Consider the following 27,465-nt stretch of genomic DNA (forward strand, 5'->3'; position numbering starts at 1 on the left):
CGCTGCCGTTGACGGCAGCACGGGCCTGGTTAGAGAACCGAGCTGAGGCTGGCACTGTAAACGTGGAACCTTTTGCAAAAGAGCCTTCCGTATCGAGATCCTGGGGCAGCGGCCGGCCGAGCGCCCCAGGTCGCCTGGAGTGAGGCCCCTGGGGCTGAGTGCTAAGAGTTTGTCTTCTCCGTTTCCCTTTTCTGTGCCTATGGGCATTTCCATCTTGTGTATTTCGTAATTTGGTCAAGTTCCTTATTTTCCTTGTATATTTAGTTGCCTTTGAAAGCGATCCCTGTGTGCAGTTTGTGCTGATTGGATCATTTCTGGTTATTTATAGTGTGGTTACTCTTTAACATTATTTTTTAGCGATAGACTTGGTTTATTGTAAAAAAATAAAGCTTTTCTATTTAAAACAATGATTTAATGGTTGGCTGTGTGTACGTAATAGTGGTAAACTATTATTTCTATGATTCATTCAAATATGATGAAGGTGTTTACAGCAATAAAAAAACGTAACTGTCACTATCTCTACTCAAAGATTAAATAGGTTAAAAACTTCCGGACATTAATTTTTATGTGTCTTAGGCTTCCTGAATCTTTGTGAAATTTAGTTACATTGAAGTTGTAGATTGTTTCTGGGTCGGATTACAAGACCCATCAGGAAACAGGCTGAAGTGACGTCAGTAGCAACTTGGGGGGGAATTAGAATGTAGGTAGCTTAAACCCTTGTGTCCTTCCTGTTTCCTTAGTGACTTTCCCCCTCTTCCTTGCATGAACATTTTGAAAGATGTGATACCCAAAAGTCTTCCGTGATTTTCCTAAATTATTTCAGTACACATGTCATGCCACAGGTCTGTTCCGACTCTAACCAGGCTTGTGTCCCAGACACTGGGGGCACCTTGAATAAGACAGAGACCCCGTGGGCTGGAGGGAAGCGGCTAAGAGGTCGAGGGTGAATGGGCCACCTCCATCCCGGTGTGGGGTCTGGTTGACATGCTGCAAAGATGGCTCTCCCTGCTGTGCAGCAGGGAGACTGGACTCCAGGAGGAGAGGTTGGGGGTGGGCAGGAGTGGAGACACAGACCCTGGTCAGAGGCCGCAGCCGCTCTGCTGTGACTGGCCAGGGCCCGCGGTGCTGGATGTAGGGCTGCTGGGCAGAGGAAGTGGGGATCACAGTGGGGCGTCTGGCTGGAGCAGGTGGGCGGGTGGCGCCATTTCCTCAGATGGGAAGACGTGTGGACGAGCAGGATGGGGTGGGGCGGAATCCACGTTCTGTGTCCGACGGGCTAGGTTTTCAGTGCCCGGGAGGCGTCAGGTGGAGAAGTTGAGAATGAGTAAACGAGTCTGCAAGCAGGTGGTTCTCTTTGTTTTATTTTTCTAATGAGCACAGAGTTCACTGAACACCTGCCCTCCCCTCACCTAGTGTGAGCCGTCAACATTTCCCATGTTTAACACACACGTGCACGCGCACAGCACAATTTCAAAGACAATGACAGATGTCATGACCCGTCACCTCTAAATATTTACGCCTGCGTCGCCCACGTAACACCAGTGCCGTTTTCACACCTCACAAGGTCGATAGTCATTGTCTTATACCATCTACTACCTAGTCCGTATTCCCATGTCCCCCAGATGTTCTAAAGGTGACTTTTATGGCTGCGTGTTTTTCCAAACCAGCACCCAGCCGTGCTCCTGTGTTGCATTAGTGACGTTTTTCTGTCTCTAAGCTATAGCAGTCCTTCCTACCCCACAGTTTCTATTACGGCACTGAGATTTTGAAGAGATCGGGCCAGACAGGTGCCTGTAGGACCCTGGATTTAGATGATTCGTTGTATTTATTTATGGTAATTAAAAATTTTTATATAATTTTAAACTTGCAGGAAAATTCCAAGATGAGTGCTAAGAGCTCCTTGTGTGCCCACCCAGCTTTACCCAGAACCCCCAGTTGTTCACATTTTGCCCCATTTGTTCTGTCTCTCGCAGTCTCAACCATTTGATGGTAAACTGTGGGCACCATGCCCCTTGATACCCAAACACTTCAGTCTGTGATATTAAAGACTATTACATTATCTTACATAACCAGAATACAATGGCCCAAATCAGGACACTTAACATTGCTGTAATACTCTTATCTAATTCAAATTTTGCCTCTTGTCCCAATAACATCCTCTACACCATTTTCCCCGTCCAGCCCCAATCCAGGATCACTGGTGACACAGTTGTTGTGAGGTGACATTTTGGGGTCATGACCTTGAACCCTAGCCAGGCTCTGGGGCTGTGAGGCAGTCTCTCACTCTGTGCTCCCCTCTCCTGTGTCGTGTCACCATCACAGTCTTTGGGCAGGACGGTGGCGCTGCCCCCCTGCTTTGTCTTCCCTCCTCCACCTGAAGACGGGCTGGGGGCCGCCCCGCACCCACTTGTCCTTGCGCACCAGCCCCAGTTATCAGGTGCAGCTGTACTATTACTTCTCCCTTTCCTGTGCAGTAGGAATTTTGTCCTTTTTATTTTAAATTTATTTTATTGAAGTATAGTTGATTCACAATGTTGTTTTAATTTCTGCTGTAGAGCCAAGTGACTCAGGTGTATATATATGTATATACACATATATATACACACACGTATATATATATATATATATATACATTATTTTTCATATTCTTTTCCATTATGGTTTATCACAGGTTACTGAATATAGTTCCCTGTGCTATACAGGGAACTGTAACCCTATATAGGGTTAGGACCTTGTTTATCCATCCTATGTGTAATAGTTTGCATCTGCTAACCCCAAGCTCCCACTCCATCAATCCCCCACCCCCACCCCCTTGACAACCACCAGTCTGTTCTCTATGTCTGTGAGTCTGTTTCTGTTTTGCAGATAAGACTGTTCTTTTGTAAGAACAGCATTTTGTCTATTTCTCCCATTTATTTATCACATTGTGATCAGTGAAGATGGTAGTTTTTAAAAGCTTGTTGAGACTTCCATTGTGACCTCTTATGTGGTCAATTTTTTTAAATTCTGTGTTTATTTGGAAAGGATGTGCATTCTCTGTTTGGCGAATTCTGTATGTTTATTAGGTTGAGGTTACGAATTGTGGTTCAGGCCTTTCCTGTCCTCTCTTGTCTGTCAGACCTGTGGTTCTGAGAGCCCCCGTGGCATCTCCCGCCGTGACTGGCCTTGTCCCATCTCTGTGGGGCTCTCAGCGTGTCTGAGTGTCGGGGGCACATCCTCCCCCCGGGGCCCCAAGGTTTGTCACCCCGCTTGGTTTCATTAACCCTTTTCCTTTAAGTCTCTCGTCTCTCTGTACAGATGACACCAGTTTTCTTCCTCTTCCTGACTTCCTGGTATAATTTCTTGACATGTAATTGGAACAGTCTTTCTTTTTTCCTACTAAAAATAGTTTTTATTATTGACCTTCTCCTATTTACAAATTTAATGTGAATATCCAACTTTGACCAGAGGTCATCTCAGGATGTCTGATGAGTTGTAAAAATCCCTTCAAACTCAGGTATTTCGATTATGTTTCGTTGAAATAGACGCTACTTGAGAGAGCAGAGTAACAATTACTAGCTTCCCTTTGAGGCAGTCAAGGGCGGGAGGTGTCCACTTGTCTCCCTCTTTCACGGTCACCCCAAGTTCCCATGAACTGAGTCCCAGGGACCTCGTGAGAGTCTAGATTGAGCTACACCTTAACCCCACTGCTGGCAGAAGTATTCAAAATAAAGACGGGTGCCCAGGGCTATCCACCTCATTTTATGACGATTGTTTAGAAAATCTCTTGAAGTACTTTCTGACATCTGAGAGATGATTCTTGTCTTCCTTCGGACTTCTATTTAGGTATTCTCAAAGGTAAATTCTACCTTCTGAAATATAGGCAAATATTTTATAGTTGGGCTTTGGGTGTCAGAATATAGAAACCAATATATCAAACCATGGTTCATCTTACATTGCATTAAGACCCGTTGAAAATCTTTTAAATTTTGGGAAGGAAATTAGAATGTATTTATGTGCAGATATAGCTTCTGAGCATAGACAGTTGTTGCAAATGGCAGATGGCCTTGGTTGGGATGCCACTTAGCGTGTGGACAGGTGGAGTGCTCCAGCCGTTCCAGATGACTCAGAAGTCAGCGCAGTGGCAGCAGAGAGAGCGCTTATACTTCCCTTCCTGGACACAAATTAAATATCAACCTATTGTAGTCCAGCAACAAAGAGACAGCACAATTCAAAAATGGGCAAAGGACTTGAATAGACATTTCTCCACAGAAGATAAGCACGTGGCCAATAAGCACATGAAAAGATGCTCAACATGACTAATGATCAGGGAAATGCAAATCAAAAGCACTTTAATGGATGTGAGATAGCAGTTCACACCCATTGGCTGTGGCTCTTATAAAAGAAAACAACAAGTGTTGGTGAGGATGTGGAGAAATTGCAGCCCTCGGGATTGCTGGTGGGAATGTAAAATGGTGCAGCTGGTGGTTCCTCAAAAAGTGAAACACAGAATTACCATATGATCCAAAAGAATAGGAATTACCCAGAAGAATAGAAAGCAGGGACTGAAACAGATATTTGTATACCAGTGTTCATAGCCGCTTTATTCACAGTCACCAAAAGGTGGAAACAATCCAATCAACAGTCGAATGGATAAGCAGAATGTCTGTACAGCCAATGGATTACTATTCAGCCATCAAAAGGAATGAAGTTCTGACACATGCCTCACAATATGGATGGACCTCCAAAACAGGATGCTGACCGGGAAGAGGCAGACACAAAAAGACAAATACTGTATGATTCCACTTACATGAAGTACCTAGAGTCATCAGATTCATAACGTCAAAAATTAGAATGACGGGTTCCAGAGACTGGTGGAGGCGGATGGATGGAGGGTACATGTTTCACAGGGACAGAGTTTCCGTTTGGGGAGATGAGAAAGTGCTGCAAATAGATAACAGTGATGTTTATACAACATCACTTTCTTAAGCCACTGAATTGTACACTTCCAAATGGTAAAAAATGGCAAATTTTATGTTATATATATTTTACCACAATAAAAACATATAAACTTAGACTTAATTGTGTAGGAATGCTATGCTTAAAAAAACCCAAAAACTTACAGAAATGTATACATGCACAAAAACGGAGAGACTAGAATAATGAACTCCCGTGTGCAATAACTCAGCTTCAGGCATAACTTTGTTTCACCTATACATCGCCATCCTCCCACCGTCACTGAGTTATTTTAAAGCATTTCCAGATGTCATATCATTTTCATTCACAAACGTATCTCTAAAAAGAAAAGGGCTGTTTAAAAGCACAATCATGTCATCATCATCTTCCTTAATCTCCATCCGTGTCCAGATTTCTCTGATTGGCTCACAGGTGTCTTTTTACTGTTGACTTACTTAAATCCGTATCCAAACACTGCATTTGGTTCATGGCTCTTAAATACCTTTTAATCTGTTACGGCTCCCCTTTCCTATTTTCCTTGCTGTTTGTTTATTGATGAGGCTGAATGGTACTGAACGATATTTGGGTCCCCTTGCCTGCGCACAGTCAAGCCAATTTGCTGCCACCAGTTGCAGTGAAAAAAAGTTCAGCGTCTCTTGCAGGTGCCAAAGAAGCAGTGTGGGCAGCTATTGCTCAAAAGACCTGAAGTTCTTGTTTGGCACCCGCAATAAAAGCTGCACTTTCTTTCACTGCAAGCCAGTGTCAGTAGATTGGCCTTACTGTGCGTGGGTGAGTGGACCCAAATTTGGGTGAGTGGACCCATCATCTCGGCCCCCCGCATACCTGCATGCCTTGCTTACAGGCGCCCTTTGAGCCAAATTCCCAAAGGAAGACAGGCACAAACTCACCTCCCACCCAACACGACGCCCTCCTCGCCACTGTCCCCGCCCCCAGGAGAGGGGACCGGAACTCCCGTCACTTCTGGGCGGGCTTCCCGGTCCTTCAGACCATGGCAATAAGGCCGGCCATTCCCGTCGCATCCAACGCGACCAGGGACGAGCAAGGAGGAGACAACAAAAGCGTGCGATGGATACACGCGCAGGCACGTTTCCATCAGAAGCAGGATGAGGCGCGGCTGTCAGAGCCGTCACTCCTGGTGGCAGCCGCGGCCCTGGTACCGACAACGACCCTCCTCCATGAACCCGTCCACGCTCCCTGGGCCCCCGAGCAGCTGCTGGGGGTTCGTGGCCTGGTGGGTGACCCAAACCTTTGCTTCTGCCGGGTCTGAGCCTCAGCCGTCGGGCCCGAGGGCATCCCTGTGGCTGTCCATCGGCCTGAAGGATGAAGAGGACCTGGGTTCTCCGGCTCCTCACCCTGGACAGTCGGGCCCTGCCACCCCAGCTTTGGGCCTGAAGAGTCCCAAGTGGCCAGGCCACAGCCTCCAGCGACGGCCCCAGGAAGCCTCACTGCGTCCCTGCAAGGAAGCTCTCTTCCCCTCGGGACTGAGCCCTCTAGAACCGAGAGTCACAGGACAGGAAGCACAGATTCTGCGGGGCATCAGGAGAGGTAATAGGGAGAGGGGCCACCCCATTCGCACCCCTTGATTCCAGATCCAGCAATCCAGATCGCAGAGCTGGGTTCTAACTGGGCCGTTGGGCCAACCCCAAACAAATGTTCCATGATTTCCCCAGAGCTACGTAGTCCCTGCCTTCATGTTTCCAAGAAAGGTGCTTTAGCCCTGGTTCTTTTTTTCCAACATCTTTATTGGAGTATAGTTGCTTAAAATGGTTTGTTAGTTTCTGCTTTATAACAAAGTGACTCAGTTATCCACATGCACATATCCCCATATCTTAGTCATGGATTTTAAGGAAATAAGATCTGTGACCTTTAGAACGATTTCTCGTTGTATTCAACAAACATTTATTGCATCCTGTGTGCCAAGCACCCTGGTTGTAGCAGGGAGCAGAAGGGTGGCCTTCCCAGCCCTGGAGACGTGTGTGATGGGGTCCTGTGAGGGTCGGCAGCCATGTCCCTGGAGCCTGGGGCCCCTTGTTGGCACTTGAGGGTGGCGTGTATTGAACATCCACGTCTCCACGTCTAGTCCTCTGCTCTCCCATCTTAACACGGCAGAGACGTCTCAGGGGTCGCCTGGGGAGGCCCAGCCCCAACCCTGTTGTGAAGCGTTCTGCCTAATGCATTTCCTGAGCACCTTCTGTTTCCTAGCTGCCCGTGTTCTTGCAGACTTAGGTTAGCAGTGAGTTTAGGAATAAGGCGTATCTTTAATTTCCTTCTGAGTTTCCACCGAGAACTGTCTTCTATTAGTATTCGATTAAATTCAGGCTGTTCCAGGCGAAGCGAGTTATGTTCTGATAAGAAAGGGCAGAATTCAAAGTTGGGCAGTTGGCCCCTCCCCTGATTGTCTGCTGTTACCGGGGGTCACCATTTCTTTCTGGCGAGCAGTGCCCCTCCCAGCATGTATGCGTGTGTGAGCATCACCATGGCTTGTTGAGGAAATGTGTCACTGGAACCTGGACACGGGGCGACGCCCAGTGCTTCAGGTGGCCCTTCGTGTGGGTGGGGTTTATCTTCTTGGTGAGGCGGGGAGGGTTTGGAGTGGGGACTCGGCTCCCGTTTTCTTCTTGGCGGTGGAGTTGTGGGTCCTGCTGTTGACACTGGAAGTCTCTCCGTGACTGAGCACAGGGTGCCTTATTGGCGCGGAGCCCCTTCCCTGGCAGCCCGCGGACTGGGTCTTTTGTGTGTGTGTTTTCCAGATGTTCCAGGTACTGATTGTTTTTTATTTCTGTTAACATGACGTGTTTTACCTTTTTTATCCACGTGTTGCAGGCTACCAAGTAACTTCCATTTGGCTCTTACAGAGCGAAGATTGAATGTTTACAGGTCAGTTCACTGTTGTACTTGGGTCGCTGCAGTGGGCACTGTGTCCAGTAGAGGCCTGATTTCTCATACAACTGGTGGCTTCGGGAAGTCCTTTAAGAAAAACTTCCCTTAAAGAGTCCCTTTTGCATTTCTTCTTACTGAAATGGTGGCGTCAGGTACAGTGGAAACCTAATGTTACTCTCTTTAAGGCCAGCATCAAATGATGTGTGTTAATTCCACTGCAAAGGCTCTGTGACTAAAAGCTAATGGACATGTACTATTTGGGAAGGAGGAGGCCTAACGGTCTACATTGAGCTCCGTTGATCTTAAGCGCCCACACTTCCTGGAGTCTCTCGCGTAGGCCTTTTTTTTTTAAATTCCAAACTCTTAATTTATCCCCCTGCCCGAGCATGCGGGCCGTGGGATACACTTTGTTTTCTACGTCTGAGTCTATTTCTGTTTTGTAATAAGTAAGTTTATTTATGTCAAGTTTTTTAGATTCCACATATAAGTGATATATATTCGTCTTTGTCTGATTTCATTTAGTATAATAATCTCTGGGTCCATGTATGTTGCTGCAAATGGCATTTCATTATAGCTGAGTAATGTTTTGATGTATACATTAACCACATCTTCTTTATCCATTGCATCCATCAGTGGACATTTAGGTTGATACATGCCCAGGACTGGGATTGCTGGATCATACAGCAACTCTAGTTTTTAAAGGAACCTCCATACTGTTCTCTTCATTTTATTTGTTTGAGTAGTGTAGTTGACCCTTGAACAACATGGGTTTGAACGGTCCGGGTGCACTTACACAGGGACTTTTTCCAGTAGTAAATAGTACGGTACTGCACAGTCTGCTGTATACGGAGGCCAAGTATAAGTTATCCACGGGAAATGGATGGGAGTCCAGTTCCTGCATTGTTGAAAGGTCACCTCTAATTTTGAGGGTAAGTTGTTGCGTGAAGTTGAATAGGTAATTGTACGCATTTTAATAAGAATTGTTGTAGCCGTGATTGTAAAACCTACTTAGTCGGTGTGATTATCTTGTTTGTAATTTGTAAAGCAGAAGTTTCTCTCTTGAGTGTCAAACTTAGGTGCTATGGTTTTGTTTTTCATATGGTGATAGAGACACTCAAGAGGTATTTAATACACCTTTACTACAGGAAGGGAAATGAGGTTCTCCCCCAATGTAAAGAGAGCTGTACTGTGTGTGGGTTGCAAAGATAAGTTTATATAGAGAGAAAATTAGGATATAAAGAAAGGATATAAAATATGAAAGGATATAAAGAGAGCAGAAACCCCAGAAATGGCACCATTTGGAAGCCCAGTTACAGCTGTGGATGTGTTTGTGAACTTGGTTGGGGCGGGGTGGGGGTGGGGGTCAAGATGCGCTGGGAACTGTTACCTGCTGGCTTCGCTCAAGGGTGTGGGGCTCTTTCCATGGCAGGGGCTGTGGAGTTCATCATCCTTTAATTACAGTCTTAAAGAATTGCATCATATGGCTGTTTCTGGGTTTTTCTCAAACTGGTCGCCTGGTGATGGACATTGGTTTGTGTCCCTTAATTTAAAAAAAAAAAAAGGCATGCTGGGAGCCCCCTTACAAATGACACAGGCTATTTATCATACTCTGACTGGCACTTGACACGATGGAGTTTCACAGTTGTCCCCATTTCCCTGGGCAGCACACCTAGCTGTTAGGTTTGTAGTTGGGATTGAAGGCAGGGACACCCTGGTGTGAAGCCTGCCTTCTTCCGTGGTGCTGCCCCTTGAGCCTCCCAGCCCCCTATCTGCTTATCAGAGGACTTACCCTACTTGTTAGTGTGTGGGTGTGGTCATGCTGTGGTCAGCGGAGGAGGACACTGGGGGCTGCCTTGGTCAGGACTTGGGATGCTGAGCCGGCACAAGGAGTGGTCCCCCTGAAATGCCCCCAGTGCCCCATGGAGACAGGGCTAGGTCAGTGCTAGCCATTGGCTCTTTAGGTTTGTTAGATTGTAATTTAAACAGTATTTGTGTTTTTAGTAGTAAGGTGGCTTTCTTCTGCACTTTTGCGACCCGGGCAGTGGTGGCAGGAGTCGGAGAAGTTGCCTCAAGTTGAGCTCTGCGTGGATCTGTAAAATCCTGTTTTTATTTAATAACTGCTTTATTTAAGCTTGGACCTTCCCCACTGCCCCCCAAAGGTAGACATTGGCCTCTTCTAATCTCAGAGAAAGAAAGGAAGATTCCAGCTCAAGTATACAGTTGAATTCTTGACTTTTGCATTTCCAAGGTCTCCAAGCATTATTTTTGCCCCTTGGCCTGTGGCATGAGATGCAGCTCCACTCATGAAGCACGTACTTGTGAGACAGCAGCAGGCCTTTGGTTTTTTCCTCCAGCCATTTTCTCTTTGGACTTGGGTGGCCGTCCCTCTGAATGCTGCCGTTTCATAACTGGTGCCTTCTCAGTCATCCGAGGAGAGGTGGGGAGGGTCTGGGAGAGCAGCCTCCTGGAGCGTCACTGTCACGGCCCTTCAGTCTCACTGGCCCATCAAGAGCAGCCCTTTGAAGTAGCCAGTAGTGTCAAGTCTGTGCCGTTGGCCATACTCAGACTGACCCCTTTACACCTAAAATTAACAAGGACCCCAAAGGGCTTTTGTTTATGTTGTGTCTATTGATATTTTCCATATTTGGCATTAAAAATGAGACATTTAAATATACTTAAAAATACTAACGTAAATAACACTTTATGGAAACTATGTTCCAAAAGAAAAACAATTTAATGAGAAAGGTAGTGTTGTCCTAGGGCTTTGCAGGTCTCCTGAACGTCTGGCTTAAGCGACAGTAGCCGGATTCTCTTGTCTCCTTCGTCCTATCTCTGTCATTTGGCTTCTGAGAAACCACCACGTCTGTGCCCTTAGTGTTGTGCAAATAGTTTGACCTTGGGAGGGCCCTCCTGAAAGGCCCCGGGGCCACACTTTGAGAACCTCTGCTGTAGGTCATGGTTAGAAATGCTCTTGTTGTTGAGAAATGGGAATTTCAAAAGGCAATTGACTCTGAACTTTAACACCTGGGGAAATGGGTTACTTTTAAGAAGATAGGCAATGTTTTCAGGGGGCCCTCAACCACGTTCTTGCTTTTTGGGAACAGCGTGGACTATCTGGCTAGTTTGTGGTCCCCAGTGAAGAGGGTTCAGTGCACACATCCCCCTCAAAGTGGACCGCCGGGAACCAGAGCCCCAGAGTACAGCCGGGGTGCGCTGTGGGTGAGGAGGCCCCAGGGGTCTTTGGGCCTGAGGGAACGGTGGCATTTTGCCTTTATCGTAGGCTGTCCTCACCCACAGCCTCTCACCGGATCCTTACCAACAGCTCTTGCCGCAGTGAGACACGGTGCACCGGGCCTGCACTGGGTGCTACGGGTGACACGGGGATCTGGCAGCAGTGCCCCCGTGGGTGCTGGAAGGGAGTAGCCAGCCCGGGTGCACTCGGGGCCCAGACAGACCACTGCGGATGTGAAAGCGATAGGGTGGGTGGTTAGGGGGGCGGAGCTGGAGGATCAGGGTCCCTAGGAAGCAACCCCTGAGGTGCCCAGCAGGGCTGACTGTCCTGGGGAGCGACTTACTGTGCCCAGGTCCCTTCTGTGACCCTCCCTCCCACCCACCTCAGAGTCACACCCTCTGTCTTGGTTGGGGAAGGATGGGGGAGGCTCCCGTTTGGGGGCCCATCCCAGTGTTGTCCTGGGCATTTAGCCAGACCTGCCCCATCTTGCAGACTCGGTGAGGACAGGAGCCTGTGCAGTTCAGAGGGTCCCTAAGACCCTGGCGGGGGCCTTGTCTTACAATCACCAACCCCCAGGGTGTAGGATTCAGAGAGTCCCTTGCCAGTGTTTGAAGCCATGTCTTCTTATTCCTTGAGAGACAAGAGGGAGCTGCCTCAGTGCACTCGGGCTGCCGTGGCAAGGACCACAGACTAGGAGCTTTGACACAGTGGACTTGATTTCTTGCAGCTCTGAAGGCGGGAGGCCCGAGGTCAGGATGCCGGGGCAGTTGGGTCCCGGTGGCAGGGCCAGGTGGGGTCTGGGGCCTCTTTTCCAGGGCAGATATCCCATTCAGGAGGGCTCTGGGGGCACAAACGTGCAGACCCCAGGAGTAGTCCATCCAAGGTAGCAAGCGGTTCCGTAGAGGACAGGGAAAGCCTCGTTTCCTCCACCTTACCCTGGACGCATTCAGGTGGCTCTGCTGGTTGTTCCTGAAGCGCTTTTGGAGAGCTGCCCACCGAGGTCACAAGCCTGTGTTTTCACTAGGAAGTGGATAGAGAGAAAGCAGAGTGCCCGCTGCCCGCCCGCCAAGGGGGAGCTGGGGTCCCGGCCTCACCAGAGCTTTGCCGAGGCACCAGTCGTGGCGAGCTTTTAAGCAACAAGTTTTACTTTTTGTCTGCACAGACCTGTGAAGCAAAAACACCTAAGAAATTTTGAACAGCAGGTGGTTCCTAGATTTCTCTCTGTAGTTACCGCTTGAGAAGCGTATCGTGCTGTGGGTCCTTTTGCTTCAGTGGAATTTGAATGACAGTGTTATTTGGCAAGCAGCAGACTTTGGATTGGCCACCTAAAGGACTGCAGTGCCACTAGGGCAGTCGAGTCAGGATGAGCGTGGGGTCGCTGAGAGGGACCGCTGCCAGGTCGGCAGGATGTCGCATGTCCTCTCAAATTCCTGGGCGTGGCCTCGTTAGTGACTGTCCCATTAATAAAAACGGAATTGTGCAAGAAGCTTGTGAAATTGTGAAAGCTTGCTGTTTTCAGTACTTCATAAAACTCTCAGCACCTTCTCGATCCCTCCTCATCCCCAGCAAAGGATTCGTCATGAGACGGAAGACTCTTAACGTGAAATATCCGTAACTGAGAACTTTGGCCCAGCCTATTAGAACCATAAGTTGAGTTAGCAGAGTCCGAAATAATGAGGTTACGTTGTAGCATTGGATATAATTTGTGAGCGAAATAATGAGGTTATGTTGTAGCACTGGATATAATTTGTGACCCGCAGGTTAGAATTGATTCAAAATTAAAATTGTTAGCTTTGAATATTGTTTCGGGGTGTGAGATTCGGAGGACCACCTTGTTTTGCCGCTAGGTGGGCAGGGCAGGTGCACGCTTGTGTGTTATGTTTTTGAGAAGCCGCAACGGTTTTCTCGTGTTTGTTGTGCTGTGAAAATAGGAGCTTCATTGTGGTTATATACTACATTTTAAAGTATCTCAGAGAAATTAGTCTCCAGTGCATAGAACTAAGCATCTTCAGATGGGTAAGATGCGGTTACTTACCTGTGGCGAGCTTTGTAGTAGTGGAGCCTTCAGATTTACGTGCTTGTAGAGTCGGGCAGCACCCACGTTGTTTGTTTGGGGAGCGTATTTTGGGTTTTGCTTGAAAGAAAATCACTTCTGGCAGCTTAACGTTTTCCAAGGGTTGTATAGTCTGAAGGGAAAACGAAGTGGGGCTTTAGAACAGTTTTGTGGAAGCAAATGTTTCCTCTCCTCTGACACTGGAGTGCGGATTCGTGTGAGCGCTTGGCGTGTATCCAGAATGTTCTTGAGCTACCGGAAATGGTGTGTTTTGAAACCCTTTGGAGGCTAAGAGCTCAGAAGCCCTGTCCAGGGTCACAGTCGGCCTCGTGAGCCAGCCCTGCCGGGTCGGCGTTTGCACTGCTGGCACAGAGGTTCCTGGTAGTGCCCCTGAGGGGCCAGAGGCGCCCGCAGCCAGGGGCCGCAGAGCAGTGCCGATGGACTGCATTTTTCAGGTGGTGTGTGTCAGGCGTTTTCTCGAAGATGCACAGCGTGAGACTCGAGGAAATCAACTGCCTATATTTGTTACTGATGACAAAATTCCGGTGTTAAAGGAAAATTAGCATTTGGAAAAGCTTTTATCTGCCACCCTGAGCTTGATGGCTTCCCAGTAATGAAAGACATTTCAGGAGATGGGCGCTCACATTAAGAGATGCGTCTCATGTCGTCTAATGAAATGTGCCAGCGTGTGGACTCTGCACGTGTCCAACTGGCCACCGTGCACATAGGCAAAAGCTGTTTTCAGAGTGCGTTACGACGCAGGAAGGTGTGGAGCATTCATGGCTGTGGTTGCAGATTCGTGTCCCAAGTAGTTTTCATGGAACTGCGGCCTGTCGAGGTTTGATGTGGTATCAGGGAACATCCACAATTCTGAAAGCCTTTCTCAGGTTTAATTTTGGAAATACATATCCCACATGAGCAGCCGCTCTTTGGGGTCCTCAGTTTGTAAGGGTATAAAGGGACCTTGACAGCAAAACGTTGGAGAGCTGCCTGGGAGGTGGTGGGCTGCTTCCTGCCCTTGGGTGGCCTGGGGGAACCTAAGGTTTCGTGTTGGTATTCCTAGGTCTGCTTAGGAAGTGGAGCCGTTTTCAGCTGAGAGGACATTTGCACTTAGAAATGTAAAGATCTAAAAGTATCTCAGTGCATCATGTTCGCCTCCAGGTTTTCTTTTTCCCAGTTTCAGGGATGACCGCCCACCGTTCTTTTCCTCTGGGGAAAAGTTGTTACTAGTACGGTGTGAGCACCGTTTGGTGACCTGCTGTTGTGTGTGGACCCACATTTTAAGTTGTGTTAGGAACAGAACACAATTTTTCTCTTTTAACTTTTGCCTTGATCATAGGAGTTTGTTTTTGTTTCGTGACCTGAAATTTTACCTTAGAATTTCTGGGAAGAAATTATGAAAGCGATCTTGCAAATGTAAAATCAAAAAAAAGAACCAAAATGAACCAGATGATCTAAAATGATATGATGTATTCTGAATAAAGTACTTCATTCCACTTAACAGAAATAGCTGGATTTTCCTTTTCTGATGATTCAGAAGTCAAATCCAGAGGCATGGGTTTTTTCTTGGGTGGGTGGTTGAGATTAACACAAACCTTAAAAACTTTTTAATTCCTGAGACCATCGTAATTTCTTTGCTTTTATACATGTTCACTGTTCTGAACAGTTTCTCCTGAGAAGTTTCTCATTTTGAGATGGGTTGACCATATGTGAGAGAGGTGGTGGCCATGGGGGGCCGGGGGTGACCAGAGTGAGATGGTCGCTATCTCTTTAAAAGGAGGTGGGACGGAATGTTTGCTCTGAGGTCACCCAAGGAGACCACAGTTAGAGGGGAGGCAGTTGGTGTGAGGTGAGGAAGAGGTGAGTTGCGGGCAGGGAGTCCTGGGTCTAGAAAGCAAAATGTGTTAAAATGTTAACACTGCGGACTTACCTAGAAACAGAGACACATTTGTGGAGCAAACTAGGTATCGTGATTGAATGAGGGCACAGGAGGAGAAACGTTCTTTCAATATGTAAATACACATAGATGAGCTGTACCCCGGTGATGTTCAATCATCATCACATTAGTCCTCTGAAATCTTCCTTAGATTTTTAACTAAAAGGATGACATAGGTATAGTGTTGTAGGGCTTCCCTGGTGGCACAGTGGTTAAGAATCCGCCTGCCGAGGCAGGGGACACGAGTTTGATCCCTGGTCAGGGAACTGAAGATCCCACATGCAGCAGAGCAACTAAGCCCGTGTGCGACAACTACTGAGCCTGTGCTCTAGAGCCCACGAGCCACAACTGCTGAGCCCGCGTGCCACAACTACTGAAGCCATGCGCCTAGAGCCCGTGCTCCACAACAAGAGCAGCCACCGCAATGAGAAGCCCACGCACCACAACGAAGAGTAGCCCCCGCTCACTGCAACTAGAGAAAACCCACGCACAGCAACAGAGACCAACACGGCCAAAACTTAAATAAGTAGATTTAAAAAGAAAAGAATTTCTAAATAATGACTTTCATGTGTAATTTTTGTGTTCATCTTTTCATGTTTTGTTCCTTTCTCTCTGTCTCTGGGTTTTTACTGACCTGGGTCCATCTTAAAAGTACGATTGTAATTGGAAAGCAGCTGGTACCAATGATCAGTTTTGAAACCCTCCTTCCCACTGAGGCCTCTGCCCTCTGCCCACCAGCTTCCTCCCCACCAGTGCGCAAGCGGAGGCCTTTCCAGCCCCCTGCTTTGAGGTGTAGTCAAAGTATCTTCCCTTCTTTAAAAGTCCTTAAGGAAGCAGGGGACTTTGTTTTGTGGATATTGTTTGTCGACTCGCCCAGTGTCTTTGTGGGTCATGTAATGTACATTCAAATAAGAGATTGTTTGGAAAGCTTCATGCCTTTTTTTTCTTAAACATGATTTTAGTTATAGTTGCTTTAAATCTTTAAACTGTTTTGTTGTCTTCTTTTAGGAGCTTACTCCGTGGTGACAGTCTCGAGATAATCTGCATTGTAATCTGTGAATAGTGACCGGCAGCAGCAGGGTTTCGGGGCTTGGCGCTTCCCTTGGACCCCGCAGTTGCATCGGCCAGGTTTTCATTGTTCCTAGGAAGTCGGAAGAAGCGCCCAAGCTTCCGTGTGGGGCAGGTAACGTGGCAATAGTGTTAAACGCCAGCAACACAATTTTCAGTTTAGATGTCATGTTTTCTATTTCAAAAGCAGCATTATATGTAAAGAAACTGATGTGACATTAGTATTTGTTTGCAGTGGTTTAAGCTTTAGCCCAAGATTTCTTGAAGAGTGTCTAACTGTGTGTTAAGAATCTGATTCAGAGCACTACTTTATTTTTACATGGGTGATTTCTTTAGTGCATTTACGATGACGTTGTATGTTGTCTCTGGTGAGAACTGTGTTTTGTAGAGGAGAGTCCTTCCTGCAGAAAGACTTGGGTGACCAGGACAGTGGCGTGGTCCTTGGTGGCACAGGTGCTGATGCCACAGCTACTCCTGCAAGCTTCCAAGTGTCCTGGGAGAGTGTGGGCCCAGGCCCAGGGTGGGGGAGTTGCAGAGCTGGACATGGAAATGGGAGGTGACCATACTTAGTGGGAACGAAAAAGAGAGTTCAGTTACGTGTGATTTTTAATTTTGTGTGTTTTCTGTTTGAAGGTTTCCATTCTGTACTAGTCCTTCCCCTGGGATGGATCATGGCGTAAAACCTGAGTCATCGTTAGCATTTAAATGTAATTGAAGCCCGCGCAGCTTGGGAAAAAATTCTCAAGGTATATACTATCTTTTTCAGGCTTTTTCATTTTAAACAGGAGTGAAGTTTTCACAAACACGACCGTTTAAACAGTCTGTTAGAAAGAGGAGAGAAGAAATAAATACCACAGGTGCTGCGTGGGTCAGTATTTTCTCAGTGTCCTGATGGTCTGCTGCTGCAGACCCTGCGTGCAGAGCTGGATGGGCCCATCTTGTGTCAACACAGTCGTGGCTCGGGAATCTGGGCAGGGCTCAGCGGGGGCTGGGTGTGGGTGTTCAGGGTCCGAATCCCCCATCTCCACGTGATCCCTCCAGCAGCGTGGTCAGACGTCTCACACGCAGCTCGGGGCTTCCAAGCACTAGGCCCGGAGCCAGCACGGCATTCTGTCCACCGAGCTCTGCGGGCAGAGCCAGGTGGGCCCCGCGTCTCTGTGCGGGAGAGCCCGAGGCACCCGCCACCCTGTCCTGTCCTGGCAGCACTGCTGCTCGCTTCCTCTTTCCCCGCTACATCTTGTACAAATCCTGGTCCTCAGCAGTCGACAGATGCACAGATTTGGTTTGCTAGCTGTGTTTTTCTACTGAACATTAGCTCCGTAAGTGTTACACTTTTCTTCAGAGATCACCTTGAATCCTCTCAGCGCACTTTAGGAAAAGCCTTCGGTTTTTGTAGGTGGAGAATTGTTGCGATTCACTGTGTCTGGGTTTCCTCCGTGCGGGTGGTGCCCCTTCTGGTGCGCTGTCGTGGCTGGTGGGTGCCGGTCCTGGGCCTGGACCGCGGCCCTGGCTGACGCCTGGCGTGGTTTGGTTGCATTTCCCTGTTAGGTATGGACGAGGAGGATGACCCGAGTGGTGAGGACGCGCCCAAGGCCATCAAGCCCACCAGCAAAGTGTTCAGGAAGACGTGGAGGTTCCGGAGGACCACCATCGGCAAGCGCGAGGGCGCCAGGGATGCGGAGGTGGATTCCCTGGAGCCGCTGCCCGGGCAGCAGCAGAGCCCGTCGCTGCGTCGCAGCGGAAGGCAGCCGAAGCGTACGGAGCGGGTGGAGGAGTTCCTGACCACGGTTCGGCGCCGGGGCCGGAGGGGCACCTCCGTGTCCCTAGAGGCCTCAGTGGAGCCGGCATCCTGTCCAGTGACAGAAGCGGAGAGCGCCTCCGAGGGGAGCATGGAGAGCACCTCGGATGGGAATAGCGGTCCCAGGTCTGGCTGCACGGGTGCTAAGGAACGAACGGCCTCCTCGGCAAAGGCCAGAGGGCGTGGCGACGAGATTGACACCTCCAATAGCCACAGTGACGGTTTGACTTTGAAAGAACTCCAGAATGGCCTGCGGAGAAAGCGCGAGCAGGAGCCCACCAACAGGCCCCCAAAGGGCATCCAGAACCGCCTGAGGAAGAAGCATCGGGAGGAGGACCCGGTGGAGACCGTGGATGCTGAGGCAGGCGATGCGATGGAGGGTTCGCGGCCCGTCCCGCAGGAGCCGGAGGCCGACCTGGGGGCTGCGTCCCAGGCGGCGAAAATGGACAGAGAGAGCCAGCTGGAAGGGAGGGCGGCCCCAGGGGGGAATGCAGAGGAACCCGGAGACGCAGTCCGACACAAGCCCGCATGTGAAGTGTACGACCCCAATGCCCTGTACTGCCTGTGCCGCCAGCCTCACAACAACAGGTGGGTCGTGGGGGGATGAAGTGGCTGCCCAGGCTTCCGGGGGGGAATCCGAGGTGTGGAAATTGCCAGAGAGGGTTTTCCATTCGTCTTAGTTTAGAGAGTCCCAGGGTGGCCTGAATGAGGGACTTGTTCTCTTGGGAAAGACGAGCAAGTCATTGTCAAAAAACAAAAACAAATACGGCATGGGTGGGCACTGCCAAGAGCCACACCCTCCACCAAGGTGGGGGCTGGCGTGGGACATTGGCTGCCTCGGTCCCAACAGCCACAGACAGGGCGGCCTGGACCAGAGAGGATCTGCTGTCCCAGAGAGCTCGCTGGGTGACGCTGCTCCAGAGCGGCTGCGACTGGGCTGTGGTGTGGACGTTGGGGCAGCTCAGGGAGGGGGCGGGTAAAGGCATGGCTGCCCTCCTGTGGACAAGAACTGTGGTGTCCAGGGCAGAGTGCTCCCCTGAAAGAAAAGATGACGCAAATTTGATTGAATGTTAGTAAAATTGAGAGGGGCACGTGGATGCTCTTTATTCTGTTCTGTCCACGTGTCTGTAATATTTTTGTTTTTTTCATAATAGAATGTTGAAATTTGATTTGTGTTTAAAATTGAGTTGGTCTCTCACTTTCCATTCGTAATACTAATAATAATCTCCATTCCTTATTTTATCATTCCAGGTTTATGATTCGCTGTGACCGATGTGAAGAATGGTTTCATGGCGACTGTGTGGGCATTTCTGAGGCTCGAGGGAGGCTCTTGGAAAGGAACGGGCAGGATTACATCTGCCCAAACTGCACCATCCTGCAAGTGCAGGACGAGCCCAGCTCCGAGACCACAGGCACGCAGGACTCGAGGTCGAGACCTGCAGATGCCGACGGCATGGACTGTACAAGTCTAGGAATCGTGGAGCAGAAATCGAATGAAGACCAAGGAATTAAGGTTAGAATTGAGAAAGCTGCAAACCCAAGTTGCAAGAAAAAACTCAAGATATTCCAGCCCGTAAGTACCTGTCTCCCAAGGTCAGCGGTAGAGGTGACTGTGGAGCCCTCAGCTGCCGTTGGCAGAAACATCAAGACAGAAGCGTTTGTTTCCTGAGATAAGTTAGCTTTTCCCAGGAGTGGCATTGGGCGCGGGGCTGGGCTCTGCGAGCTCCCAGGTCCATGCACCTGCTTAAGGCTGGCACGCCTGTCTATTCTTTCTCTATGTTTGTTAATCATATCTATCTCCTATGCTGTTATTACTGACTTAACATTTTCCATAAGTGGACTCACTTTTGTAAGTCTTCCCTTAAGTTTTCTCATGAATGGATCCGGAGTTTGACGTACATATGTGAACAAACAAAATTATTTTTGAGTCACGGGGGCACGTGTGCACCTATATTACCCGTCAGCGCCTTGAGAGAACCAGTGGTCTAGTCCCTGCCTCGCAGCAAGATGCCAAGGCCAGCGGTGGTGACCGCACAGGTCCCCAGGCTGACAAGACAGCTGCGGCTGGCACGCCCTCTGTTATGGTGTTCTCCCACTCACCAGTGCTTGTGCAGCTGTGTTTTCTCCTTTCCCAAGTCTGTTCACTCGTGTCTCCTGCCCAAGGGCCGTGATGCTTTGTCATGGATTCCGTGCATCTTGAGAGCTGTCTGAGGCTCTCATGATCGTCCTACTCAGAGCATGTTTTCACCCCAGGCCTTCCTTGAATTGGGGGCCCATGCCGCCCCCACAGCCCGTGCTCTAGCCAGTGTTGGGCATGCAGACGACCTTGCGGTGGCCGTGTCCTAGCTTCCCGCCGTCTCCCCCTTGCACTGAGGTAGCCTCGAGGGCTGGACCGTTTAAATTTTACCTGTCACGGGCGTATGAGGAGGCATCGAGTGGAAGTATGATGATAACTGGTAAGGAAGAGAATGAATGGAAATGGAAGTCAGTAGGAAACGTCCTGTGATTGCTGATGTGTTTGAGACTACCCAGAAACTTAAGTATTTCTCTGAGCAAAACTTGGATTCTGTGGAGGAAAAACAATTAAGTGCATAATTTGAGATTTAAGATTTTGCTCCAGTACATTGGAGGGGTATGTTCATGTATGTTATTAGTCTCGACCATCAGAACATGCTCTAGTGATGATGGACAGCTGTGTTCAGCCCTTGTAGTGAACCAGGTTCCTACTGCACGGCAGGCAACCACAGACTTGTTCAGCAGCTTAAACAACACACATTTATTAGCTCCGAAATCCAGGCCTGGCTTAGCTGGGCCCCCTCTGCTCTGGGTCTTACAAGACTGCCCTCCAGGTGTCTGTGGGGCCTGAGGTATCAGAGGCTCGGCTGGGGAAAGATCCACTTCCAAAAGCTCTGACTTGGTTTAGCATGAAAAATATATCCCGGGCAATTTTTGTGGCCTGATAATAGCAAAAAGTGATCTGTTGTTTCTGAGAGCCACGTTTAACTGGGTGTCCTGGGTGTCGTCTCCCAAGCTTGCCCGCCGAGCCTAGGCATGGGCGCCCTCTCAGCAGAGGCAGCAGTGGAATCCTCTATCTTCTGGAGGCTCAGTTCCTCTTTGAAGGGTTTTCAGTTGATGAAGTTGGACCCTTTGGACTAACTCAGAATCCTCTCACTTGGGATCTTAATGCGTTGGTAAAATCCCTGCCCATTTGCCCGATAAGGGAACCTACTTGTGGTGTGAAACCCCATTGTGTTCAGAAGTGCGCAGCGTGAGCGCCGGGTCCGCTTAGGGTTCCGCCCTTCTTGCGTGGCTGAAGGGCAGGTAAGAAGCCGAGGGCCTTCCTCAGGGGAGGTAGATGTGTGTGTTTTGAATAAACAAAGGTACATGTTTATTCACAGTTTTTCATACATGATTAAAAGCAGTCATCTCGGTACCATAAATAGTTCTGTTACAAAGTGCCGTACCCACCCGGTGGGTGAGTACACTGAAGCCACGTCTGATCCTGCAGGTCCTAGAGGCGCCTGGTGCCGCCAGATGCATTGGCCCCGGGTGCTCGAGCGTGGCGCAGCCCGACTCTGTCTACTGCAGCAGCGAGTGTATCCGGAAACACGCCGCGGCCACCATGCGCTTCCTGAGCGCAGGGAAAGATCAGAAACCAAAACCTAAAAAGAAACCCAAGACAAGGCCGGAAAAAATCATTCTTCAGAAATGGAGCGTTCAGGTAAGTTGACTGAAACCAACCATTTGTGTAGTTCAACCCATGAGCGTCTGGAGCTTACAGGCTCGGTGGGTTGATTTGGAGAGTGTAGGGCACACAGGCCCGGACGGGGTGCAGGCACCTTCACACTGCCCTCCGTCTTGCCCACCAGTGTTCTTGTCGAAATGACAAATAGGCACGTGTTCTCATGTTTTCCTTCTCCGCCTCCTGCCGAGGGATTAACTGATAGAAACGTGGGAACCGGCTGCTGCGTGGAATAGCTGTCCACCCACACGCCAGCCCCGCTGGGAGGAGAGTGGTCCCTGCTGGAGTCTGTGCGGGGAGTTGACACACAGCGGGGTGGCCAGTGGGTTCTGGGGGCACCGCACTGAGTGCCCGGTAGGGTACAGGGATGTCGTTTGTACGCCTGTCCTTTCTCCACGTGCTGTTGTGTCTGCAGCTCCTGCCTGTCAGTGCTGCTTGGGCGCGTTCTCACACGGGGCCCCGGTCTGTCGTGCTCTCCGCCTTGCTTCACTGCCTCACTCCACGGCCCCTCGGTTATCCTGGCGGCCTAGCGCGTCATCAGGATGCTAGGTTGACGGGTTGTTGTGTCAGGGACCTTGTCATCGTTCGGATGTTGATGCGGGCCTGCTGGATGTGGGGGAGTAGCCAAGCCCTCTGCTGAGCAGATGCAGTGTATTGGGCTTAGGATGGTCCAGGAGCTGATTGAGTCGTGACCCTCACTGCAGAGTGAAATGCACAAAGGTTAATTTCTGACCTCGTTCATGATTGGGGCTTTACTGATTATCCAGGCAGGCATTAAAATCTCTTCTGTGCACAAGAGACCGGCTCCAGACAAGAAGGAGAACACAGCGAGGAAGGTGGCGGTGGTGCCTCCAAGGAGTGAGGTCCTCGCTAAGGAGCCGCCCTGTGAGAGCAGCACGCCGTCGTGGGCCAGCGACCACAAGTACAATGCAGTAAAGCCAGAAAAGACTGCCGCCCCCTGGCCGCCACTGTTGTATAAATGTATGTATCAGCCGGCGGGGAGCTCTGGACCCTTCCCGGTCTTTCTGGACGGCCGTGCACTCGGGCCTGTCCAGAGCTAGGAGTTCTAGCCGTGTTTTCTGCTGCACCTGCAGAGATCAAAGCCCTTGCCCAAGTCCAGGAGGCCTCCTGAGCCCCGCGTGCCCATCCTTAGTCTGTCGGGACTTCCTGTCCGTGTTTCCAAAAAGCTGTACCAGCCCCGTTGCTGAATGTCTCACCTCCGACGACTGATGTCTTTAATTGCTTTTCTTTATTATCAGGCTCTGGTAAGTATGTGTAGTATCTTCAGCAGAATCTGACAAGGGGGCGCGCTGCCCGGCACTCAGGGTCCGCCGTCATCCAGGTGTTCACCACTGCGCCGTCACCGCCGTGGGCTCTCCACGCGGGGGCCTTTCCACACAGTCTGCTCCCAGCACACGTGACCCTCACTTCTTTGTATATTGTGGGAACCTATTACTATTAGCACAGTAGTGTTGTAGCTGATTTTCAACTGAAGCATGATTTGCAGGAGTTATATTATTCTTGACCGAACCGGAATTTTTTTAATGTCCAATTCACATACTACACACAACAGAAACACACATGCCAGTCTTGAAGGCTGTTTACCCTGCTTCCCGTGCTTGAAAGTAAGTGAGCACAATGTCTGTCCACTCTGAGCAGCACCCAGGCCAGGAGTCTTGGCGTGCACTGCTGGGTCATGCCACCCAGGCTTCAAGTTCAGACAGACCTTTGCAATCCCAGATGAGATCATGCAACTTGAATCTTTTCTCCTTCTTCTTTTTCTCAGCTCACTCTCCAAAATTAAATTTTAGAAATTTAAATTGCTCTGGGGCACATCTTATTCTTATTTTTCTATGATTAAGGTCATTTTGTGTTTTTATTTATGCTATCTTTTATACTCTTGCAACTTTTTTTAAAAGCACAAGAGGTTAAATGGCCCTAAATTCCAGGATTATAGCCACGTGCTGCTTCCTCCTCTCAGCGGGCTGTTGAGGCCAGTGGCCTGAGGGAAGGCCTCGTGGATGTAGTGTGGTTAGAAGACTGCATAACTAGATGCATTTTGAGAATGTAAATGACCCAAGACCTAAGAAATGGAGTTGCAAGTAAAGTGCCAAGCAATACTGTGTGTGTATATGTCTCTATACATATTTATTTGTGTATTTATTTTTGGATTTTTGGAGTGAGTGGTTAAATATAGAATTAACCAGTTGCTGTATTAAAATGAGTCTCAATACACCTCAGGTTGTTTGATCCAAAAACTTCATGCTAACAACGTGTCGCAAACATCCATCAAGTTGTAGCACCTCTACACCGTAGCGCCTCTACAGGGGTTACGAGTGGACCTAAATATAAGCATCGCCCAGCTGTGAATGGGTGGGGAGCCATCATGTTGGAATCCTGGGCTGAATGTTCTCAGTTGGTTATAGGCACGTGACAGAATGAAAGGGAAACCGAGGTGTAGCCACAAAACCCTGGGTGATTGATTTCAATTCAGTTGATTTCCATGTCTGTGGACGAGAATCGGGAGACTGCCCCCAGGCTCGGAGTGTGGAGTCAGATGTAGGGCGCACAGTGAGAAAGGAAAGCTGGCGGGGGTTTGGGGGAGGGGTGGCTGCTTACTTATCCCCAGTTCTGACTTCCCGGTTTTTGAGGGAAGATTGGGGTGGAGGGGCGGGGAGCCCGGCCTCAAGGAGGTGGTGGCTCTGCTCACAGGCCAGGTTTCTCTTCCCTCTGCCCCACCCCCCTCCTCTGCACATCACCTCCTCACTGACCACCTTCCCAGCGCATTTTTTTAAATTAGTTTCTGCTTTATAACAAACCGAATCAGTTATACATATTCGTCTGTTCCCATATCCCTTCCCTCTTGCGTCTGCCTCCCTCCCACCCTCCCTATCCCTCCCCTCTAGATGGTCACAGAGCACCGAGCTGATCTCCCTTTGCTATGTGGCTGCTTCCCAGTAGCTATCTACCTTACGTTTGGTAGTGTATATGTGTCCCTGCCTCTCTCTCGCCTTGTCACAGCTTACCCTTCCCCCTCCCCATATCCTCAAGTCCATTCTCAAGTAGATCTGTGTCTTTATTCCTGTTTTACCCCTAGGTTCTTCATGACGTTTTGTTTTCTTAAATTCCATATATATGTGTTAGCAGACGGTATTTGTCTTTCTCTTTCTGACTGACTTCAGTCTGTATGACAGACTCTAGGTCCATCCACCTCCTGACAAATAGCTCAATTTCGTTTCTTTTTATGGCCGAGTAGTATTCCATTGTATATATGTGCCGCATCTTCTTTATCCATTCATTGGATGATGGACACTTAGGTTGTTTCCATCTCCGGGCTATTGTAAATAGAGCTGCAATGAACATTTTGGTACGTGACTCCTTTTGAATTATGGTTTTCTCAGGGTATATGCCCAGTAGTGGGATTGCTGGGTCATCTGGTAGTTCTATTTGTAGTTTTTTAAGGAACCTCCATACTGTTCTCCATAGTGGCTCTACCAGTTCACATTCCCACCAGCAGTGCAAGAGTGTTCCCTTTTCTCCACACCCTCTCCAGCATTTATTGTTTCTAGGTTTTTTGATGATGGCCATTCTGACTGGTGTGAGATGATATCTCATTGTAGTTTTGATGTGCATGTCTCTAATGATTAATGATGTTGAGCGTTCTTTCATGTGTTTGTTGGCAGTCTGTATATCTGCTTTGGAGAAATGTCTATTTAGGTCTTCTGCCCATTTTTGGATTGGGTTGTTTGTTTTTTGCTCTTGAGCTGCATAAGCTGCTTATAAATTTCAGAGATGAATCTTTTGTCAGTTGCTTCATTTGCAAATATTTTCTCCCATTCTGAGGGTTGTCTTTTGGTCTTGTTTATGGTTTCCTTTGCTGTGCAAAAGCTTTGAAGTTTCATTAGGTCCCATTTGTTTATTTTTGTTTTTATTTCCATTTCTGTAGGAGGTGGGTCCAAAAGGATCTTGCTGTGATTTATGTCATAGAGTGTTCTGCCTATGTTTTCCTCTAAGAGTTTGATAGTTTCTGGCCTTACATTTCTGTCTTTAGGCCATTTTGAGCTTATTTTTGTGTATGGTGTTAGGGAGTGATCTAATGTCATACTTTTACATGGACCTGTCCAGTTTTCCCAGCACCACTTACTGAAGAGGCTGTCCTTTCTCCACTGTACATTCCTGCCTCCTTTATCAAAGATAAGGTGACCATATGTGCGTGGGTTTATCTCTGGGCTTTCTATCGTGTTCCATTGATGTATCTTTCTGTTTTTGTGCCAGCACCACACTGTCTTGATGACTGTAGCACATTTACGTCTCAGAAGTACGTGGATGGATAGCCACAGCTTGTAGCCTGCATAAGGGACATGCTGTTGAGCTAGTTGCTTCTGATCATTTTCTGTTATCCCAGAAATGTCCTCTTCCCAAAAGATGATTGGGAGGAGTGTAAAAGGTCGAAGGTCAACACCCGACTTGAGCCTCGGTGAGTAGCAGCTGTGCCTCTGCCTCTTCCCCAAACCATTACTTGACAGTGGCAGTGGCTGTGGACCTTCCGCGGGTCCCCACACACAGGCACAATGGGAGGGGGCCCCCCGCACACACTCAGCAGAGCCCTGCACCCCCACCACGCCCCCAGCCGCCTCCCTGGCTGCAGAGCGTGATATGTTTCTGGGTGCAGGTGATGCCGGGACAGCTCTTCGGAGGGGGCGTTTTCCCTGTTGCCCTGGACTCGGGTCAGGTCTTGGGTGGATCCTTAGGCAGCCAGTGTGCGGCCCCTGGAGGTGCTCTGCCCCCACCCCACTTCTCCCAGGCCATTGGCACTGGCCTTGGGTTGTGGGTTCAGGGCAGCCTTTCCTGAGCATCGTGGGCAAGACCTTGCTACACAGAGGCTCTGACCTGCTTCTCTCGTGGGGCAGTCAGTGGATCTTAAGGTCCTCACAGTGATGGGATTAACACCCACTTGTTCTCTGATGAGTTTTTTAAATTGTTTTCCAGAGTTTCTGAAAACAAAAACAGTGTAACTTAGGGAAACAGTTGCCATTGTATTTCCCCCCAGGTCCCTGTGTCTCGTAGTCCTCCTCATGGTTTCTCTTTGTTTCCTCTTCATCGCCTCTCGTTACTGTCCAGGCACAGGCACGAAGAGGGCTGAAGATGTTCTTCTAAAGTGGCCCTGGTTGGTTAGGGTTTGGAAGTGGAATTGTGTTAGGCATAGGTACATGGTCCCATGTTGGGGGCTCCCTAAATGGCTCCGAGATGACTTGAAACTCTGGGGACCTGAATAAATTTTGACTGGGAAATCAGATTTCTGCAGTTCCATGTAGGTTTGAGAATTGAAATGGGGACCCCTGGCAGAACCTGTGCACCCAGGTCCAGTGATGTGTTAGCATCCTGCCCTGACGTAAGCGTTGCCCCGTGGTCTCCGTGTGCCACATGTCCGGTTCCTGTGCTGTGGCGAAGTGGATCTGGGGGCGCGGGTTTCACAGGGATCGGTGGTGTGAGTTCCGGGAGCACGCTTCACAGGTAGTAAGAGAAGACAGGTCCCCATGGTGACATAGATGGGGGGCGCTGCCTGGACCAAGGGGTGTTTGGTAGGAATGGAACGGTGGGAGAGGCATGTTTTATCAGCTACACGAGCTGTTTTTCTCTGTCTCTTCCAGATCTGCAGTGGCAAAAAAATGTGGGTGGGGACAAAGCAGCCTTGTACATCTCACCAATTTGCTCCCCCCATTTGGAGAGAGAACCAAAACTTGTCCTGATAAGGATTTACCTTGACAGCTGTTTTTAATGTTATCCAAATACCTGGAAG

General features: G+C 49.0%; 1 protein-coding gene across 1 annotated transcript in view; it reads left to right on the top strand.

Annotated features, from left to right (window-relative positions):
• Positions 1 to 17,675: 17,675 nt before the first annotated feature.
• Positions 17,676 to 27,465, top strand: part of LOC307053872 (death-inducer obliterator 1-like) — a gene marked incomplete at both ends in the record, with an annotated part of 29,734 nt that continues 19,944 nt past the window's right edge. The window contains 4 exon segments of the mRNA XM_079705329.1: positions 17,676 to 18,511; positions 19,175 to 19,496; positions 21,432 to 21,644; positions 22,433 to 22,646. Coding sequence (XP_079561455.1) covers positions 17,676 to 18,511; positions 19,175 to 19,496; positions 21,432 to 21,644; positions 22,433 to 22,646 — 1,585 coding nt within the window.

This window comes from Hyperoodon ampullatus (assembly GCF_949752795.1).
Source record: "Hyperoodon ampullatus genome assembly, chromosome: 5".
In the NCBI taxonomy this organism is placed as follows: Eukaryota; Metazoa; Chordata; class Mammalia; order Artiodactyla; family Ziphiidae; genus Hyperoodon; species Hyperoodon ampullatus.